Source organism: Lonchura striata, chromosome 6 (genome assembly GCF_050655825.1).
Source record: "Lonchura striata isolate lonStrDom1 chromosome 6, ASM5065582v1, whole genome shotgun sequence".
In the NCBI taxonomy this organism is placed as follows: Eukaryota; Metazoa; Chordata; class Aves; order Passeriformes; family Estrildidae; genus Lonchura; species Lonchura striata.
This window is the reverse complement of record NC_140708.1, coordinates 27,456,943-27,476,116: the sequence shown is the minus strand read 5'-3', so window position 1 is coordinate 27,476,116 and position 19,174 is coordinate 27,456,943. Positions and strand designations below refer to the sequence as shown.

Sequence of the window (19,174 nt, the reverse complement as noted above, 5' to 3'; positions counted from 1 at the left end):
TTCCTGTTTCTACAACATTTATAGTTTTGGCCAAGCTCCTTAATGAGCTGACACACACAAAGATGCTGTTGTCTGCTAATAACTCTGCTAAGAGCTTTGGAACTAACTGCAATTTGCCACCATTCTTGTAAATCTCATAGAATCAGACCAAAGTAGGTAAGTTCCTATGAGTTTCCTGACAGTCAGCAGTGGCATAGACAAAAAATAGCTGATCCTGTTCCTTTAAGTGGGGGAAAAGGAGAATGCAGCAGTTTTCTATTCCTTTGGCAGCAAAATGGCTGAAGCATCAGGCACACACACGTATGACCAACAGTGCTGCCTCACATGAATGTGTCATACAGAGAATATAGGCTTTGTGTGTGTCACACAAAATGGACAGCAGCACTGGAGCAAAGCATTCAGATTCACAGAATGACCTGGGTGGAAGAGACCTTCAAGATCATTGAGCCCAACCCGTGCCCTAACACCTTAACCAAGCCATGGCACCAAGTGCCACATCCAGTCTTTTTTTAAACACATCCAGGGATGGTGACTCCACCACCTCCCCAGGCAGGCCATTGCAGAACTTCATCACTCATCCTGTGAAAAGCTTTTCCCTAATATCCAACATATATTTCCCTTGATGCAGCTTAAGACTGTGTCCTCTGGTTCTGTCAGCTGCTGCCTGGTGAAAGAGACCAACCCCCATGTTACTACACCCACCTTTCAGGAGGTTGTAGAGAGTGATAAGGTCACCCCTGAGTCTCCTTTTCTCCAGGCATTCAGACCATGAGAACTGACTCAAGTCATGCTGCAGTCTTAAGTCAAACATGTTGTGGACAGCTTGGCTGTTCCAGTTCCAGCTCTACATTCAGCTGAATGTTTCCTCAACCCCTAGAAACAGTTACATGCTGACCTTGCTTCAGGGTGCATCACCCTTCCTTTTATTACAAAGATGATCTTTTATAGTCCATTTTATTCAACTGTCTAGCTTTCCTGTTCCTTCAATGGGGATTAACTCCCTGCTGCAAACCCCAGATTATTCCCATCTACTTTACAAATTTATTGCTTACTATTTATATTAATATTATAATTTCTGACAACACATTGTCTTGTGCCCCAAAATCCATCCTATACTTAATGAATATCTCTCTGCTTTCAGACTGATAGTCTGCCCATCTCTAGTGAAGCTGCTATTGCATGTGACAATAAATCCCTTTGAAAAAGGGATCAAATAGCTTCCCTCTTCATCCATCCTGCACACACTCCATAGTGCTTCTCAGGCTCCTTCCCAGCAGTGTAAATCAGTGTTTCCCTTACTGCTGTGAATCATTGTATATGTTGCCCCATGCTGTTGTCAATGCCCTCGCCTGCCAGTCTCATCTCTTGCAAGATGTATAGTTTTACTCATTGTGTCAAAACCTGGCCTGCAAACTTTGCTTGGATGGAGTGACTTTTGGTGGTCAACAAATGCTAAATATGTTGTCAAAGGTTAATTTTGTGTCTCTTCCCACTGACTTGGGTAGACTTTCCAAAGTGCAGTGTTCCTTTTGCTGGACAGTCTCCTTGGCCTGTGATCAGTCATGGCCTTGTCTATGATGGCACTTTCTACCTCGTTAAGTTTTATTTCAATATAGGCTCACACACTTTTGTGTGAGCTCCTCCCTGCGTGAGTATGGCACAAGCATTTGGACTTGGCTTGCATTATTTTAACTGTGTAATCCAGTTTGCTTCAGGGAATAATCCTGTTCTGGCAAGAAAACTAAAGAGTTAGTATCTCTCTCTCTCATTGCGATAAATCATTTAACAAAGGCAATATACTGGAATTATGCCACATTCCTCAGAAGAAGGCATGTTTCTCCCTAACTTCCAGTGAGGTCTCATTTGTTGCTCTACAGAGTATGTGTTTGCTTCTGCTTGGCTGGGGCTTCTCAGAAGACTGGGTCATTCCCTTCAAAAGCTTGCAGAGTCTGGACAGAAGCACAGTTTGTGTGATATGATAAATATGCTTTGCTGATAATGGGCAGAGGGTTACAAAATTGAATTTATGCCTTTTTTTCACCTGTCTTTGTTCATTCTTGTGGTTCAGTGCTTCCTTCCTGAGACTGTGGTACCTCACATTTCCACTGGACAGGTATCTTTTTCACCGTTGTGTGCTTCCCACACTATCACTCCACAGCAGGAACTCTGCCTAATCTGGGCCCTCTCCAGTACATGAGGTGTTACCCTCGGGAGAAATCCCAGCCTCCTGGTCTGAGGCCCACAACAAGGGCTGACTGAAGCCAAGGAAGCTACCACAGGTCCACAAGACTCTTTTGTACCCTGTCTCTGAGAGGTCAATCACTGACCTGTAGGCTTGCATTCACTTGGCAATATGCTGCTGCCTGGAGCAGATTGACAGGAAAGATTTTGCTGAAATACCCACTCAAGAAAGAGGGTAGTCCAAGGCTGTTTGTGCAAGTCTCACTTTACTGCAGCTGGTCCCTTTCATTCAGACATCTACTGTGCTGATGGAAAGAGTGCCATGTTCTGAATGGCGTTGCCTTGAACTCCAGCCACACAGGAATCAGGCAAATCAGCAATTTAGGGTTTATCCTCTTCTCCCATTCCAGTGTATTCCTTCTGCAGGACCACAGAAGTAGGCAATTAATGGGACAATAGGGTAAATCATGTTCCTACTGAGTCCCATAAAGGTCATGTGATGCTATAGGGCCATTTTTAACTCTCACTATTTCCCCACCTCTGGCATCTCTGAGTCTGTAACCATACTGGGTGTGGTGCAAGACTGTGAGAAGACAGGTTTCTGCTCAAACGTCTGAGTATTTTCTGCTATGGCAAAACGGATGTTGGAGAGACTTGCTGTAGGATCTGCCTTGAAAGTCTTACCTCTGAGATGCCAGGCCCTGCTCGGTGTTAAGTGAACTTGTCTGCAGCTCATTAACATCAAAGCATTTTCTCTACTGGGCTGGGCGGCTCAGTAGTAACCAGCAAACAGACCAGAGAGCAGCTACTCTCTCCACTAAGCTTTGCCTGCAAACAATCAACATCAAAGGGGAGCCACTGTGAAACAGGGGTAGCAAGTCTCATGGCTCACGGGAAATGGGGGGAGGCCAAAGCTGTGTCCCAGCTAGAGAGCTTGTGCTGAGACGTTTACAGGAGCAAGTAAAGGAGTGGCTGCTGGGGCCTGCCGATGGTCCTGGCCAGAAAAATTGTGGATCCACTTTGGTTTAACAAAGCTGCTTGACTGTGTTGGTGGCAGCATGGTGCAAGCTCTGGTTTATCAAACATGGTCCAGCCTAAGTCTAGCATCAAGGCAGATCTGCCCGTTGCCTTTGTAGTTTCATGATTACTCACTTGGCTGTCACTCTTGATGAGACCCTTGAGGCCAGTCCCACTGTTCTTTATAACCTTTTTCTCCATCTCCCTGAACACAAGAGTTTTAGCTGGTGATTCTAGATGCTGCTGCTCTTTTATAAAGTGGAACTTGGCCCTTTGTTTGCTCCTTCCCACAGGAGGCCTGTGGTATTAAACCATTTTTTAGACTACAGGACTGCTGCCTTTCTCTAGCTCTTAAACAGCTTCTCCTGCTTTATGTACTGGATCTTCTGGTTCATGCTTTCCTCATCCTCTTCCTCCCTGCTTTGTTGGATAAGAAATCCAAATTGTTGATATTTATCATGCTACCAATCTGTGATTAGCCCTGGGGAGGGCAGCACATTATAGAAAATTAATTAATTTTGATATGGGTCCTAGTCAGGAATTAGACGCTTTATGGTAGGTTCAGTGCCAGGGTAGAACCACGGGGCTGTCTCAAAGAGTTTGCTATTTAAACATCAGTCTAAGGACAGAGGTTTGCAAAAACCCCCAAAACTAGAACTCTCTAATAATTAGTGCTGGGAGTCCACCCACTGTTCTAGCTGCCATGCAGACTGCAGATATAAGTTGCTGGAGTTTAGGCCATTCATGTTGCAACCCCTTGGTTTAGATTATCTACCTCTCAGGAAATACATACTTCTGTGATTAGTATAGTGCCTAACAGACTTCGGAACTCAGGCTCTAGTGAAAGACATGCCCAGACTTTGAGTTGAATGGAGAATGCTCTCTTCTGGGTATGAAGACATGTAGACCCCAATGGCTCACATTGAAAAAAGGGTGGAATAAAGACCAGGATATCATCAATTGGAATGAGATGCAGCTAAGGGGATCACGCCTGAAGCAGGGGTGCCCAAAGAGCTTTCCTACTCTTTGTGGTATAGAAATTCTCTATAGTTCATCCTTTCCTTGTTTTCACTGTAATGGCTTTCAAACCAGGACTGGGATTCCCTAAACCTGTCTGCTCTGCTCATGAAAACAAGCTTCTAACCTTGCCCTCCTTGCATGGAAGCCATGGAAGCTACATCTTGAAATGGGCTTGTACCTCTTGCTACTCTGGTTGCTGTCTGCTCTGGAAGTTCCACCTCCTACCGTAAGAAATCATTCTCTGACTTCCTTCAGGACAATGTTAAGAGGCAACCAATAATCTTTCCTTGTACTACCATTGGCCTTCAGATATCTCTGTCCATCGTTTTGTCACTGCAGCTTCCCTGGTAGATTGGCAGAGCAAGTACACCTTGGGTTTGCATTCCTCTTGCTGAACTAGCCAAACTGAGCTGTCCTGATCTCCTTTTGTAGGACAGGTTCATTGCTCTCCTACCTGCCAACACCAAGTGCCTCTTGGAGTTCCCCTTGAACAGGACAGGTGGGTTTCTGCAGCTACAACAGCACCTGAACAGTAGCTCAGTTTTTTCTCTCCAGGAAATAATTCATCTGGGACATCCTAATACAGCAGCTGCCTTTGACCAGCCAGCTTTGCACAGCCAACTTTGATCTCTATGCCTTTTTAACTCTCTAAAATCATGTATGGCTAAGCAAGATGAGGGTAATGGCTCCAGTGATTATGGTGGGGAAATAAAGGCTCATACACCTTCATCTCTGGCCTTAGGGCAAGGCTTGAGTAAGAGATTTCACTTTGCAATCCTATCCCCTAAGCTTGAAAGAAGCTGGTACTGGTGTTCCTGTTCTCCTGCACAGCCACAAGGCAGTGTCATGCCTTCCCTAGACTATCAATGTATTCCCTGCTTGCTGTTATAACTACCAGCACCCTGCCAACATCTGAACTCACCTGGAGGAGGGCCTCGTGCTTGCGGTGCAAGGAGGCGGCCGAGTCATGGAGCTGTCACTGCAGGACCTCCCGGCCACTGCAGGCACACGCGCCTTCCCTCTGCATCATGGCCACCAACACACCTGGTGGTTTTACAACTGCACGGTGGAGCAGATGAGGAGATTTCATCTCTTCCTGATGGAAAACCATGTGATCCCGCCAGGGCTGAAATGGCCCCTCAAGGAGGGATTGCAGATTGCAGCTGTGGGCACAGTGAAGGCTCGGCACACAAGGGCCTCGCAGAGCGCGGCGACCGCTCACGGCGCTCCCGCTCCCTCACGGGAGGCTCCGGGCTTGCTCAGCGCCCCCTGGCGGACGGGTGCGCCGCCGCCGCACGTGCGCGCCGCTGGGGGACGGGCGGCGCATGCGCGGGGCGGGGCGGGCGCCGAGCGCGAGTGGGCGTGCCCGGAGCGCGGCGCGCGCGGCCCTGCCTCCCTCCCTCCCCCCCGCCCCGCCGGCCGCCGCCGCCCCCGCCCCGCCCCCGCCCAGAAGATGGCGAGCCCGTGCGGGCGGCAGCAGTGCTCCATCCAGAGGCGCGGCGTCCGCCACCAGCTCGATTCGTGGCGACACAAGCTCATTCACTGTGTAGGTGAGGGACGGCGGCGCGGCGGGGAGGCCGGGCCGGGCCCCGCGGCGGCGGGAGGCTCCGCCGGAGCGGGGGCCGTGAGGCGAGCGGCGCCGCGGCCTGCGGGCCCGCCCCGCTCCCCCTCCCCGTCTGCCGCCGTGAGGCGCCGGGCCGGGCCCCGCCCTGCGCCGAAGGGGGGGAGCCGGGAGGGGGTCCTGCCCTGCCCTTTTGTGCGGCCCCTGTCAGCGCCGCGCCCGCTCCTCCCCGCTCGGCACGGCCCGGCCCGGCCGCGGCCCCTTCAAACTTGTTTACGGCGGGGCCGCGCCCGGCGGCGGGGAGCGGCCCGCCTGTCACTGCCCAGGGCGAGCCGGGGCCGGCCCGCTGCCCCCGGCCCGGCCCGGCGGGAGGCAGCGAGGCCGCGGACCCGGCGGGAGGAGCGGCGGGGGAGGCGGAAAGTTGTGGATCGCGGTGCCGGATTGACGCCGTGAATCCGGAGCGGGGCCGCGGGGTTAAAAGGATGTGTGATTGCTTTTCTGTTCTCCCTCCACCTCCTTTCCCCCCCACCTCCTCTCCTTTGCTCGTTTCTTGTTGGGTAAGCTCCTTGCGATCGAATGTTTGGGGTTTTGAAAAAGAAGTCACTTTCGTCTCAAGCAACTTTTTCCATTCAAAATACATATTTTGCCCTTTTCTTTTTCCCCACTAAGAAATTGAAACCTTTTCTGTGGGTCCCAACATTCACATAAATGTCAGCTCTAGGCCAGTAATTCAGTGTCTCCAAAGAAAAAGGTTTTGAGAACAGTAGACTGTGAACTTGCAGAGTAATCGTAAAAATCCCTGTTTAGAGCATGGGTATGTTTCATCTTGTTTGGCCTTGCTTTTTTAATTGAGCACAAATCCTCGTTTTATTTTTAAATATGCAGATATGGCCATAATCTGGCAGTGACTGCTCAGCATAGGTAATCTGTAATAACAGTCACAGATTCACTTTAGTTCCTTGTGTGCAGACTTAAACCTCTTATTGTCAGTTAGCTCAGCATCCCAGTTCATTATCAGGGATTTGAAACACCATTTTTGGTTACACCGGGACGTGGAACTGCTGTGTATATTTTTGGCGTCACCTAGATGTTTAAATTTCTGTAATATTAAAGTGTGCTCTAGATGCTTGTTAACTTCAGATTAATTCAAGCAATTAATTTGTTTTATATATGAAGCAACTGAAGAGCAATATGTTACTGAGAAACTCCCACTACATAAAAGTGTTGGGTTTTCTTTCCAACGATTAATTGATATTTCTAAATTCAGTTTGTTGGATTTTATTTTGATTCTATCTCTGCTACATTTTATTACACCTCTCCTTGAACCAGATTTATTTTACTTCTGTCTCTTTTTCTCAATTCCTCTTACCTCAGGCTGCTGGGGTTCAGCTGTTCTAGTCCTTTCTAAACTCTCTATTTGCAGCATGTCATCTTGTCTTCCTCTCAGTCCCTGCTGCTCTAGAATTGGTACTTGAATGCTCCAGTGGAGCTGTCCTACTGCACAGAGTTTAACATAGCTGTGAGGAGTAAATTTGGGGGGAAGAAAAAAGCCAAAAAGGACAGTTTCAAAGCTGCTGTTGAAGATATTGTGTTGGGGTGAAATGCAAGAATTGTCTCTATTCATTGTGCTGCTCTTTGGGAAAATCCTGGGTAGCTAGAGAAGTTCATGTCTACAGACTCAAGGAAAACACTACGTTATTGATGTTCTTAGCAACCCTAAGTGCTAAAACTTAAAACAAACACCCCACCTCCACCCCCATTAATACACACCCTGTTCCATTTCCCTAAAGTAATTTAAATTGCCAGCTTCTGGTGAAGTTGCTTCCTCCCCTTGTCTCTTGCATATCTCTTCCTCATACCTAAATTTGATACGTTTTCTCCTTCCAAAAGATTTCCCTCTCTGAAAGTCCCTCTGTGTGTGTTTAACAAAGGATACTGAGAATGCTTTTAAGCATGGAATTGAATGGGGTTTTTTGGAGGTAAAGTACAAAACCATTTTAGAAAAAAAGTCCAAAGTGTAACAGTGCTCTGTGACTTTTATCTTCATGGCAGTATGTTGTAAATAGTTTCAGCTTCAAATTGATCAGTTTTATGAGGTTTCAGGACCTGCCTCGTTCCTAGTATGAATCTTGCATAAATCGTTGGGTCATGTAAATGTGTTAATTGTTACCTTTTTTGTTTTCATATTTTTATAAAATTATAAAGGATTTACTGCACTTGTCCAGGATCTCCAGCTGAAATTATGTTGCAGTCTTAACCCCCTTGCTCTAAATATACCCATGTCGTCTTTTAAAATGAATTTTGACAATATTCCGTGAGATTTGGAAATAGATTGAGTGATGCAGTGTTCTGTTTCACCTTGGGTGTTTGTAGAAGTCTTTGAGAATTTTTTCCTGTAATAAACACTTTATTTTCCAGTATTTATGCATCAGTATGTGAAAATCTTTCTTGTAGTAATCAGACATACTCATTCATATTTAGTTTTGAAAGTAAATGAGGTGTGCGGGATTTTCTGTGTTAACATCATTCCCTGAAAAGTCATTGTAATACCACACCATGTGGCATTCAGAAAAAATATACCTGTGGTTTGAACTAGTGCATTTGGCAATAAATACGGCTTAAGTAATTTATTTTCCCCTCTTGTTTCTAGCTTCTACAGTTGTCTGCTCCTTTGGACTGTGGGTTCATGGCAATTTATCAAACTAAGCTTGTGCTCTTAAGGGAGCAAAACCATGGAGGGACTGACAGACCACTTGCCCACAAGGAGCCAATTCAAGGGAGCTGTCCTAGCAGAAAACATCTTTTGGAGGGAGTAGAATAATTTTCTGCTGGTCTAGCTCTCTGAACTGGCTGGCAGGTCAAGCAAATGTCAGCACTAGCACCAGGAAGAGTGTGAGAACGCAAAGCTGATGGAAAAGAGTGAAAACAAAGCAGCAGAGATACAGATAAACTTGAACTGTCTTGGAGTTGCATCTTTGGTTGTCCCAGTGTGGCCTTTTGTGGGAGATAGCTCAGGGAACTGATCTGGCTGAAACCTTCCTTCATTGTCATGCATTTCATCCCCTTTCTGTGAGGAGGGAGATGCTGAGACTGGTGGGAGTATAGGTCTGTGAGCAGTTCATTGATCAGTGATGAAATTAAGGGAGCACCTTCATGGCCTGGAGGTGGAAGGAAGTGTGGAGAAGGGTTGTCTAAGCTCTCTTAGCAGTGACTTGTAATGGGACTGTGGAACCACAGAGCAGGGGTAGCTGGGACTGGTGCATGGATCTTGATGCCCTGGTAGGACTTTGTAGAGACACAATGCGCCAGATCACAACTATTTTGATGCTGACATTTGTGTTCTCTGTGCCAGTCTTGAGTGTTAACATCTTTTTCAGTGGTCAAAAGCAGATACCTAGACACAAAGGCATGTGGTGATTTTTTTTTCCTTCTCCCAGACTCTAATCATTCTGTGTTCAGGCACTTGCTGAATTTGAAATGGTTGATGAGATTGGATCTGATAAAAATGGGGAGTTCGAGGAAGGAAATAACCCACAGATCCCTGAAACCCTCCTGACACCTTTTATACAGGCAGTTAACAGCATGGCAGTGCTGCGTGATCACTGGAGTAGTGTGAGGTGATCACATGCATTTCTTCTAGCTGGTGATGCTTAGCCCTTTGTTAAATATTAGCTGTACTCTTGGAGACTCCCTGACTGAATTATGGTCTGTGTTGGGGGTGTGGGGGCAGGGAGGGAATGGTTCGCTACTCTTCAGAAGTGATCCTAGTTTTGGGAGCAAAATGAGGTTTTCAAGGGAAAACTTCACCATTCTCATAAGATTTCCAATCATCTTGAGCTCTGCCAGTGTTTCATTGAAATGTTGCTTAGGTGTTATGCTGTCAAAATAAACTGAAGTAATCCCTTTTTTTTTTTCCTTTTTTATGTTATCGTTGCTGATTAAATACTGCAACCTAAGTACCTGATCTCTTTCTTTAGTTCATTGTATGGTGGTGGTCTTCTGTGACCTTGGATACTGTGGATTCTGAGAAAGAAATATGATACATCAGGAAGTGTTAGAATATAATAATAATCAAGAGAAGGTGTATAGCAGTTGAATAATTCTGAAATCTTTATTACTTTTCTTATCTTGATTATGGCTCCTGTATAGCTCCAGCCTGTGTGTGATATGAATTAGCTGCTGCTTCCAAACAGTTAGCTGTGTTACCTTGTTTTGGAAGTAGGCTCAAGTCTTCAAGTGTTTAACGTGGTTCTAGTTCAAAGGTCAGATTGTATTTCTTTGTTCCAAAATGAGAAAGCTTATTATAGTTGTGATGTTGATGAAAAATAATAATAAGAAGTGAGTTAAAGTTTAAATGTAGGGCTGTTCTATACTGATGTTTGCTTTATATACACCCCCAGCTTTGTCCCCAGCAAACGTGAGTGGTACTGTTTGCCTTATCTCAACCTGCTGACAACATAGCTGCAGCTTGTGGTTTCTGTATTAATATAAATCCATTGTACGGCAATTTTACAGTATAGTAGCTGAAGGCTCGTTCAAGAAGATCTCTTCTAGGCTCCAACGTTTCTGCTTGTTGGCAGTATGAATAGAGGGAAGGATAATTACCCTTTTATTACAAAGTTATGCAGGAAAAGATTGAGGCAACTATCATTTAGAAATAAGAATCCTTCGTTGTAAGGAGTAAAATTTACAGTGTGATTTTTAGTTTTACTTTAAACGTGCATAGAAGGATGGTATGTATCTGAAGAACAGCAGAAACTGAACTGCAGGGGATGAATCTGGAATCTAGATCAAGTTTTTCAAGTTTTTTGAATTCACTACAAACCACTCTGGATTTGTCCTTGTTTCCCTGCTTGGACATGAAGAATAACTTCTATTCTTTCAGGAACGATGTCAACCAATCAAAAGCATACTCAAAAAATGATTGATAATCACTTCGAGTTATGCCATGTTGAGGTATTCTTCTGAAGCCTGTGACATGAAATTTCAGATTAGGCCTCATAATTTGGGTTTTTTCATATTTCAACAAAAACGTATTTTAATTTGTGTTAGGTATCAACAATCATTGCAAGGTGGGATGTTTCCGTCTTGGGATATGTTTGTCCTACAGGAAGTATAAGCATTTGGACTTGTTAACTAAGAAATAATGACATTCAGAATTCATCCACTCTAATAGAACTTCAAAATTAATCACAGTAATCCATTCCATGCATGTAGAAAATCCATCTAGATAAAATCTTTGCAGCATTTATGCTGGGATGTATATATTAGAGATTTACAGCTTTGTGATACAGTACCATTTTAAAATAGTACTTGAAGGACTCTTGCAAAATTTTAAGCCATGTCTTGACAGTTTGTGCCATATGTTGATGATAGTCCAAATGCTATCATGTATTTAAGTCCAGTAACTGCACTTTAATTAATAATGGGTGATAAAAAAATCCCAATTTCTATGCTCAATTGTCTAAATCCTTATTATGTGGTACTTTTGTGACTCAACAGTCTGCCATCTTAGGCTATTGTACATCCAGGCAAGTACTGTCATGTGTCCGTAATGGGGTTTTGGGGGTTAGCTTGTTTTTGTTTGCTTTGTTTTTGTCTGAGAACTTATGTTCTTTCATTGCTATTGTAAAATCACATCGAGAATACTTCCTAGAAATCAGTTTAGGCAAGGTTTGAGGAAAAACAGGCATTTAATAGGGTTAAAGAAAATTAGCCCCATCTTACTGGTTGGGGCAGAGCAAAGAGTACTGCAGTATTTTACAGGTGACTTTCCAATCCTCTTCTTCACCCTTCTGTGTATACATGTTTTCACTCTTAAGAGGATGAGGCTTTGGTTCTCAAAGGTGGCTGGCATAGATATTTATAACTCTTTGAGAAATACAAAGCTTTTAGGATTTTCTGAGGGCGGGATTGGATGGGATGGGATGGGCTGAGACAATTTATGGTCTGCCTCTGGCTTAGTGCTTATTTACTAAACTGACAGAAGTCTGCAAAACCAACTAATCTTCTGGTGATGTGCAGTAACCTGAGTCATCCTAGTTGGGAATGAGATGATCAGGAGAGCTCATCTGAAACACTCCATGGGATCACATCTGTGGGGGGAAGTGGGTAGAATAGTCTATTCCAAAGGTACAGAGTCTTCTAGTTTGTATCTTGTTTCTTGTAACCATGCTACAGTCTGTGGTTATGTTTGACAGTAGTGCTGTCTAAACTGGCTTAAATAGTCTTCTCTGTTCAAGCACAACTATGTGTGGCAGCTGGGTGAATCAGTTCCCTGACTAGACCTGACTGGACAACAATCTTATTTTTTTTTCTTTTTGGCTATAACATCTGTAGAGGAAGAAGAGGCACAGAGAGTAAAGAGTTGAGACTATTCAACTGGTATTGTCACACATGCAAAAATACATCTTTCACTGAGTAGGTGTTAGTTTTTGTGTGCTTCATGTTCATTGCAGAAGTAGGAAGACTGAAGTAATCTCCCTCTTCATGGTCTCTCCCTGATAAAGAACTGTGGGTTTTGCTTTCCTCACCAGTTTCTCTTTAATAAAGTTGCAGCTTTATACCTCCTCTCCTCGTATCTCTGCAGGCCTCTGGGGTTTCTAATTTCTCTCTGATAAATCTATATGGCCATTTTGGGAAATGAGAGCTTCAGCTTCTTTCTTTTTCTCTTGAAGAATGCCTTACTGTTAAGTCATTTACCTTTTTCCTCAGATTTGTATGTTGTGTGTAGTATCACATGCTCTTTATGGTGAGTTGACAAAAAAATGGAACTCTCAAAGCTAAGTAGGAGATTTGAGTTACACATCAATGCTGCTGACATGTGAAAGATGAAGTAGAGGTTATGGTTTTGCAATGTTTCTGCAGGACACCAGTTCCTCTATGGTAAAATTGCTACTAGATGATGTCTTCATCTCTGTTCCTACAGAGAAGAGAAAGGATGGTAATCCTCTTGCATTTTCTAGGAGGGGTGGCAAAGTGCCTGCACAGGGAAGACTTGCAGGAAGACAAAGGATGTTCCTTATGCCCTGAGGACCATGATATTTTATGGGAGGGAGTAGAGGGGGAGAAAAGACGACTGGACAAGAGCCTAGTATTCATTAACAAAGGAAGCTTTCAGAAGCTGAATCCAGCAGCGTGGAAAGACATCAGAGGCCACCAGACAATCTTAACTCTTGAGCTGAGTTTACTAATGCAAACTTTCCTGGTTGTCTTTGATTACTTTTTGCATACACCTATAGTACAGGTGTTTCAGTGTGTAACTGGAGAGGTGAGTCCATCTGATGTCCTTTGCCCTCTGCTGCTGCAGGGGTGGTGGTCGTTTTGAAAATGGTTTAACTGTCAGAATAAGAAGAGGAACAGGTAGTCAAGAATCAGAGTTCTTAATTTCTTTATTTCTTTTTTGTTGGTTGCCCTAACAAAAGGATGTGAAAGCTTCAGCCCACAGCCTGTAGTTCCCTGCTCTTAATACTTCAAGGCTGGTTCTTAGTGCTGAGGCTCCTGTGCTTGTTGTGGTATCTGTAATGAGTCTGTAGCAATGTGCTGTTTGGTTGCCTTTGCTGCTGTGTTTGTGTGACAGGAGGCAGCTTGCTATGTTACCTGTGTAATAAACTTCTGAGTTCAGCCTGTAGCCTTGCAAGGACAGGCTAGTCCTGCAGCTGTTAAACTCTCCACGGAGACTGATATACATAAAGCTCTTTGGTGGTCTGCTCGTGCTTAATGTGCTGACTAACTTGCAGGTCAGTATTGAAACTGTCGCAGATTAGTCAGAGTGATGGAGTGATGGAGTTCTGTGCTTGTGCACTTCAGATGGAGAGTCTTGTGATCAGAAGAGTCCTCTCAGCCTGTGCCTTGTGTCCTGTAGTATTGGGCTTATAGAGAAATATTTTTTTATATTTGATTGGAGAAAATGGATTTACTTTGGTTTAAAGAGCAACCTGACTGACTTCTTGCCTTCTTTGGGAGTTATTTGGTCTTCATTGTGAGCAAGTCTCAGGTTTGGTCATCTCCTGGGTTAAGGTCTGTCATTGTGACAAAAATGATGAGAGCTGCTGTTAAGTGATGCTTTATCATGGACTTTAGATGTATTTCTGAGACCATGCATAAAGAAAATTTTTGCAGAAGTGGATGCTTCCATTTCACTCTGCAAAATCAAGAGAATAGGAAAGCATGGGGGTAATTTCCTTTTCTGATCTAAACAAACTTAAAAGCAATCTTCTTAAAGCAGTGATTCCATTTGCATCCTCCAGAATAGGAGGAGCATTGCTACCTTTTATCTAGCTTTCTCTCCTGTTTTAAAGTCATTAGTGAAACTTAAGTTTATATGATACCAGAATCTCTCTTCTGGGGTTTCTCTCAAGGGTCTTACTTTTGTCTTATGAAGAAAAAAAACATCTGGCAGTGTTCACTTCCAAATTGAAAAAACTTTTCTTTTAAAAAACTACTGCACTTTTGTTCCAGCGATCTTTTCTTGATCTAATTGTCCTCTTTTTTAAGTAAGAGGAGTGTTCCTTGCTGGTTTTAAATGTCCTTTGGAAAAATTGTGCTCTTATTCAACTGGAAGTTGAAAGTTTCAGTTACCTTAGTGGTTATTCTTTATCTGCATGCTGTACCTTACTATCTTTCAAAATATTACAAGATTAAGAAAAGGATGAAGACATGTGAGGGAACATATTGCAGAATGTGTTGTGTAAGACAAGTGCACTGAGTCTTTGTCAAAACGAAGTGTCAAAGTCTCTTGAAGGGGGAAAAAGTAGTTTTTTCCCAAAAATATTTGCCATGAATGTTTAGTTTCTTCTAACTTATACTTGGTGGGCAAAATTATATCAAGTGTAACACTAAATTTGGTATTCCTGTTTAAATGCCTAACTTCTGCCCACACATTTCTCTTGGCTTTTTTATACTTTTCTGTCATCCTTGTCAATACTGTGCATTCATACAAAATAAGAAAAACGTAATCTTCTGTAACTGTACGGTAAGATGCTATGAGAACCTAGTTCTTGTATCTTACAGGAGTATTTTTGTTAACTCACAAAATCTAATGCCTTGGTCTGGCCTCTGCATTTTTCCTTGAGTGATGTACAGTCATTTGGGAATTAATGGCTTTAGTGCTCAGTTGACATAGGCCATGCAGAGGTCCATTTTGCATATGATCTTTTGAATTCAGCAGGGATGCTGCATTTATTTCTTGAACAGCCCTAAACTACTGAGAGAGCTGTGTTTTGCCAAAGCTCTCTTAAAACAGTGTTTTTCAATCTGAAGCTGGCAAGAAGCAACTGTGGAAAAACAAGGCTATTGCCAATAGTTTAAATTGTGTGGCATTTTTATGCTTTTCAGGATTCCACAACTTGAAAATTACTGCTCTAAATGATTTGGAAATGAGGGCTATTTTTCCTTTCCAAAGTAGCTGTAGGTGTTAAGGAGTATGAGCTGACACTTAGTGATCCAGTAGATTAGTATTGATTTTTATCTTTCCTTCTTCTCATACTTAGCTATTTAAAAGTATATTTTATCCAAAAATGGATATAATGGAGGATACTAAGTCTGGAAACTTCAGTTTGAAAGCTGACTCCTGAAAAAAGGTTAGAGTGGTGTTAAGTTTACAGAGCTGCACTCTATGAATGTAGTGCTTCTGTATTTTCCCTCCCAAGAATCTTGCTATGAAGGCCAAACTCCTGCTAGTTTGTGTTAGATCTAAAGATTTCATTATATTCCTCCCTTACACGGTTGTGAAAGGAGCTTTAAATATGCAGGCTTGAGCGTAAACTGATGTAGTCTCCATGCAGTGCATTGGCAGATGCCCCAAAACAACAGGTAAACCACCTTTCGGGTCTCAAGAGGACATGGATTTATTTGTTTTAATGACTAGAAGGCATTTGAAGTATAGGATGGATGCTAAGCTGTTTGGTAATCCCTTAGTGCACTGCTGTTCTGGGTATCAAAACCCAAATAGTCTTCACCCTGGCCACTGTCCACCACTTTTTTTGCTAGAACCATAGCTGAGGTCACAGTTTGAGCATGCTAACAGTACAAAATTGAGTAGAGTTCAGCGGTTACTCTGATCAACAAGTTACTCAATTTAAAAATAGATTAAAATTTGACTTTGTAAGTTAAAGATGTTGCAGAACTGTAGTTCACTTTGCCATGGAGGCTGCACTCCTTTCCTATGACAGATTGGTTCTTGTTCTTAAATCATCTGTTTGCCTATGACTAATCTTGAATTTGTATCTTTCTGCTGCTTGTACTTTGAAGTGGATTCTGTGCTCCAAATAAGAACAGCAAACAGGACTTTATATTTTCTCAACTCCTTGTAGCCCAAGGACTGCTCCTGGCCGTAGGGTAGGAAATGCCTTACACAGCTTGGTATATAATGGGAGGCGCCTGAGAGGAAGGCAAGAAGTCGCTCACAGCTGCTTTGGTCTATACTTACTGGCATGGTGATGAACTTTAGCAGCTAAATGCGCTTGTGATGACACCTCACAAACTTCAGAAAGTAAGCAGTTATTTTTGGAAACTTTTTTCCCCTCAGGACTAAAACTACTAAACCTACTTAAAAAAAAGTCTATGCAAAAGCACTTTTTCCCCAAGAAGTTGACACCTTCTGCTTATCATGTTTGTGGGCATTTCAGCATCCCAAGCTTGTATCCCTCTTGATGTTCCTTCTTGTCCTACTAGTGTCTGAAAGTTGGAGGGCTTTCCATATTAGCTGTAAGGGAAGAATAGTTATTTCCTATTCAGTTAGGGGAAAGAGATAAGCAATCCTTTGATCTCATCTTTAAGGCAGACGGATCTTTGCTCTCAGCATGCCATGGTGCTGCCTAGGGGAGTCTTCATGATTCTGCTGGTAAGCAGCAAACAGAGCTAATTTCTGAGTTGGTTTTTACTAGCTGACTTGAAGCGTTAAAAGTGCTGAATTTATTGTGCAGTTTTGAGATTCTGTTGGTGTAAAAAATTTCTTTAATAAATAAATAAATAATGCTCTGAACACTGTTTTGCTGCCATGTAGTTTTGCTTATGTAGCTCTATTTGGTCTGTTTTTAAGCCAGGTTGTGAATACAAGGTTTAATAAGCCTTGACTCAAATGAGAAGTTGCAGGTTAGTGTGAACAGAGGCTATGGGACCTTAGCTGTGAGTGGGCCAGAATGAGAGCCATAGATGTGGGTGTGTGGAGGAATCCCTGGATCAGGGATATCCTTGCCTATGAGCTAGAAACAGTCTGTTCTCAGTGGCAGTGAAAGGACACCAGTGCCTGCAGGAGCACCTTGTGGTTATGTGTGACAAGTGAGGAGTGAGGCTCTCCTGAGGATTAATTCCTGCTTTCTGTCAGTGTGGCAGCCAGTGTGTAGATGTGCTTTGGCTGTGGTGCAGTAACTGCCTCACTCTCTGCTGTCAGTCCACACTCCTGTAGGACTGGGGTCTAAAGCAGCTTGAGTCAGGTGGTCTTAGGAAATTGATCTCTTGCTTCAGATGACCTCACAGAAGGTCAATAAGCTTACTCTTGTTTTCAAAGTGACATGTAAAATACTTGTCTATATGCTTTCAAACACCTTGGTATGGCATTGTTTAACTCAGGTGGCTTCTCTCTGCTAGTTTTTTTTTTTTTTTTGAGGGGAGGTAGAGATGAAAATGAGCTAACAGGACATCATGCATTGAAATATCCCAAGAGTTTTTCTTCTTGGAACCAGTGAAGGAAAATTAATATATCTTCAAAACTAGGTCTATTAAAAATCCAGGTTTAGCATAAATGAGGATGCTTCACCAAGAATGCTTTTAGAAAAGGAGATGATGAGCTTTAATAGCTGTGTAAAGACTAAACTCTTCAAAAATACATCTTAAAGCATTCTTGGGGAATGGTCAAAATATTTCCCACTATAGAGAAAAACAGTTCAGGTAACTAACTACTGATCTTCCCATCAAAGAGAAAAATGTATTCTTTTGAAGCCTTTGCTTATTCAAGTTCTAATGTGAAACTTGAGGGGGCAGTGTTTGGGGATGCACTGGTGGGATAAAGTAGCAGGTTCTGGTGCATTTGGTTTGGTTTTTTGTTTGGTTGGGGGTTTTTATTTTGTTTTGTTTTGGTTTTGGTTTTGTTGTTTTAAGCTTAAAAAGTCAAATGGAAGTCACCATCAAAAACCTATACTAAAAACATACTGTTTTCAGTTAAAGAGTTAAAGGTTAGGACAGCAAAAGGATATGCCTAGATATGTTCTCTGATTTTTTTTTTAAAGGAAATTAACACAAAATGATCATCAAGAATATCTGACAAAATTACTGTTGGCTTTTGAACCATGAGTTATTTTTTGTCCAGAATTAAGTTAAACATTGTGCTATTTTTTAAACTGTATTGCATGACATTAAGCAAGTTTCTAGAGGGTCAGATTTCTGAAAAGACATGAAATTACTCTCTTTGCAGTATCACTCTTTTGGTGAAAAATATTGAAATGTATTGATTAAGTTTATATACCCTAGAAGGGATGTTCTGTGTTTGTAGAATATGCTATAGGAAACATTAAATAGTCCTTTTTCCTTTTTAAAATAAAGGAGAGATTATGCTAGAGCAACTGTAATAAAGCATTTCTCCCTGATATTGAAGAAACTGCAAGTCCAAGTTTCGGTCCTTGCCAAACTGCAATTTAGTGTTACATTTAGAGTAGATACAGGTTTGGGCAATGACTCCTACCATAATTTCTGAGAAATCACAATTGTATGTCTTTTAACCTAAATGAGCAGTATGGGAGATTATAGTTGTTTAATGCTGACCAGTATATAAGATTATTCAGGAAACATTTTGGTTCCACCGCAGGTAAATAGAATATGTGTCCAAAGGATGCATAGCAGTAAAAATGAATTTCTTTATAAAAACATAGTTCGTGGTTGCACAGCAGTTTTTACTGTTATATAGATTTAAAATGCTGCAGGAGAAGAGTGATCGTACCATTCCCTTTGTGCCACTGACCTCACTTTGTGTAAGTGTGTGCTGGGTTGGATCAGGAAACTGATCCCTGAACCATCTTGTTGTGTTACTGTGCAAATGTGAGATGAGTGAGCATCTGGGGGGGTGGGGAGGATGAGTGGGATCAGCTCTTTCAGTGGAGAGGTGGATTTATCACGGATTAAAGTGCCAGGTGATCAGTAATCATAGCTTCAAAACATTGGAGACTTGCTGCAGAATGAACTTCCCTGTTACAGTAACCTTCAGTTTGCAGTAGTCTGTCTTCTAGTGACTTGGGATAAGTGAATTGTGGAATTTTGTATTTTCTTACTCTGCTTCTCATTGTTAACAATTTTTGTACAGTATATTTTACAGTCACACATTTTGCATGAATTTTACTGCTACATGCATTTTACTGCTGTTTAATTTTTATCACCCTCCTTTAATGCACTTGAGTCAGGCAA

The 19,174-nt window shown here is 42.6% G+C and overlaps 1 protein-coding gene across 6 annotated transcripts in view; it reads left to right on the top strand.

The window, feature by feature from the left end:
- Window positions 1-5,651: 5,651 nt before the first annotated feature.
- LCOR (ligand dependent nuclear receptor corepressor) overlaps window positions 5,652-19,174 on the top strand; it is an 84,116-nt gene continuing 70,593 nt past the window's right edge. For 3 of the 6 annotated variants that reach the window (XM_085582647.1, XM_085582648.1, XM_085582652.1), the window contains exon 1: window positions 5,652-5,764. In XM_085582647.1, coding sequence (XP_085438773.1) covers window positions 5,672-5,764 — 93 coding nt within the window. In that variant the 5' untranslated portion in view covers window positions 5,652-5,671. Of the gene's footprint in view, window positions 5,769-19,174 lie in introns of all 6 variants that reach the window. The other 3 variants (XM_085582649.1, XM_085582646.1, XM_021536393.4) reach the window with 1 other exon arrangement.